The sequence below is a fragment of the Arachis duranensis genome, chromosome 9 (assembly GCF_000817695.3).
Source record: "Arachis duranensis cultivar V14167 chromosome 9, aradu.V14167.gnm2.J7QH, whole genome shotgun sequence".
NCBI classification, from domain to species: domain Eukaryota; kingdom Viridiplantae; phylum Streptophyta; class Magnoliopsida; order Fabales; family Fabaceae; genus Arachis; species Arachis duranensis.
This window is the reverse complement of record NC_029780.3, coordinates 5,944,096-5,945,646: the sequence shown is the minus strand read 5'-3', so window position 1 is coordinate 5,945,646 and position 1,551 is coordinate 5,944,096. Positions and strand designations below refer to the sequence as shown.

General features: G+C 27.1%; 1 protein-coding gene across 1 annotated transcript in view; it reads left to right on the top strand.

The window, feature by feature from the left end:
- The window catches only part of LOC107464290 (disease resistance protein RPV1-like), a 10,038-nt gene that overhangs the window by 818 nt on the left and 7,669 nt on the right, over positions 1 to 1,551 (top strand). The window contains exon 2 of the mRNA XM_021131769.2: positions 1,060 to 1,147. Within this exon, the coding sequence (XP_020987428.2) occupies positions 1,060 to 1,147 (88 nt within the window). The remainder of the gene's footprint in view (positions 1 to 1,059; positions 1,148 to 1,551) is intronic.

The window sequence follows — 1,551 nt, the reverse complement described above, 5'->3', positions numbered from 1 at the left end:
TTGAATTATATTCTGATTTATAAATTAACACTCTTCGTTATATATGCTGGTTGATAACATAATAGCAATAGCATTTGATATATTTAAGATATTATATAATATATAATATTTTAAATATATTCTAATAAAATTAATGTCCAGTCTTTATATGCCAACATATTCCATCTTTATAAGGCTAATTCTATGGGTCTATTGAACTTTTGCTTAAATTTTATCAAATTTATTTTTTGTAATAAATTTTAATTTTTTAAAAATTATTTATTTGTATATTTTTTAAATTAAATAATAATTTTTAACTTTTTTTAATAAATAGACACCGCATTTTAAATACCATAGCATTCATCTCTTTATAATTATTATCTACATGCATATTTTAACAAGCTACTTACTAACACACCAAACAAAAGGTACTTGTTGCATTGGTAAGGGGCTATGTAGGGTCGAGCACAAATTTAAACATCAATAATATATAATTATATGGTGAATTTTATTTAACTCTTTTTAAAATAACATATAACTTATCTTTTATTATGTGTTAATTTTTAATTAGATATTATTTTAGTTGATAATACTCTTTTTCTGTAATGACTTTCATTTGTTCTCATTTCTTCATTATTGTCGCGTTTTTCAAACATTACTGTTTCATCGGGTGTCTCATTTACTCTGTCATGCCGTTACCATCCTCCAAAATATCACTGCCGCCGTCGATACAAGCAGCGCCGCTATCCTCGCGATCTCTTTCTCTCTCACACTGTTTCTGCATTTTCTCCGCATTTAACAAAAATTTTATTTCATGTCTATCGTTCTGATAACTATGATCGATGCTACAATTCAATTATATATAATGACTCATAAATATCTATCATTCAACTATCATAGAGCATCATTATAAAATATTAAAATAACAAGGATGAAGTATATGCTTTTTTCTAAAATCAATATAAAATTCTTTGATTCTAACGGAGAGAATTGAAACACTTTGATCTAAGTAATGATGCACAATTTTGAAGAAGTAAAATTGGAACAATAATAGTGTTAATATTGTTTTTTACCGCAAAGACAGCAGCGTTGCTTGTGTCGACGGCGGCAGTGATGCTTTGGAAGACGACGACAGCATGACAGAAAGAACAGGATACTTGATAAAACGGTGATACTTGAAAGATGCGACGATGATGAAACAATGAAGAGGAGTGAAGTCATTACAGAAATAGTTATCGATTAAAATAACATCTAATTAGAAATTAACATATAATAGAAAATAAATTACATGTTATTTTAAGAAGAATCGGATAGAATTTACCTAATTATATATTCTTTAATAATTAAGATCAAGAAGTTCCATGTATTATTCCCACCATTAAAATAGAGTTATAATAATATTTTTGTCCAACCCTGCCTGTCCTCTACACATGGCCTATAATGTTTTTAATTAGCGTTGTCATAAACTTAAGCACGCCGCACATGCACAGCAAATATAAAACTAGTACTTTTATAGGTAATAACGTTAGAAAAATATAAATTTTTTAAAATTATGGTAAATTTTATTCTGAT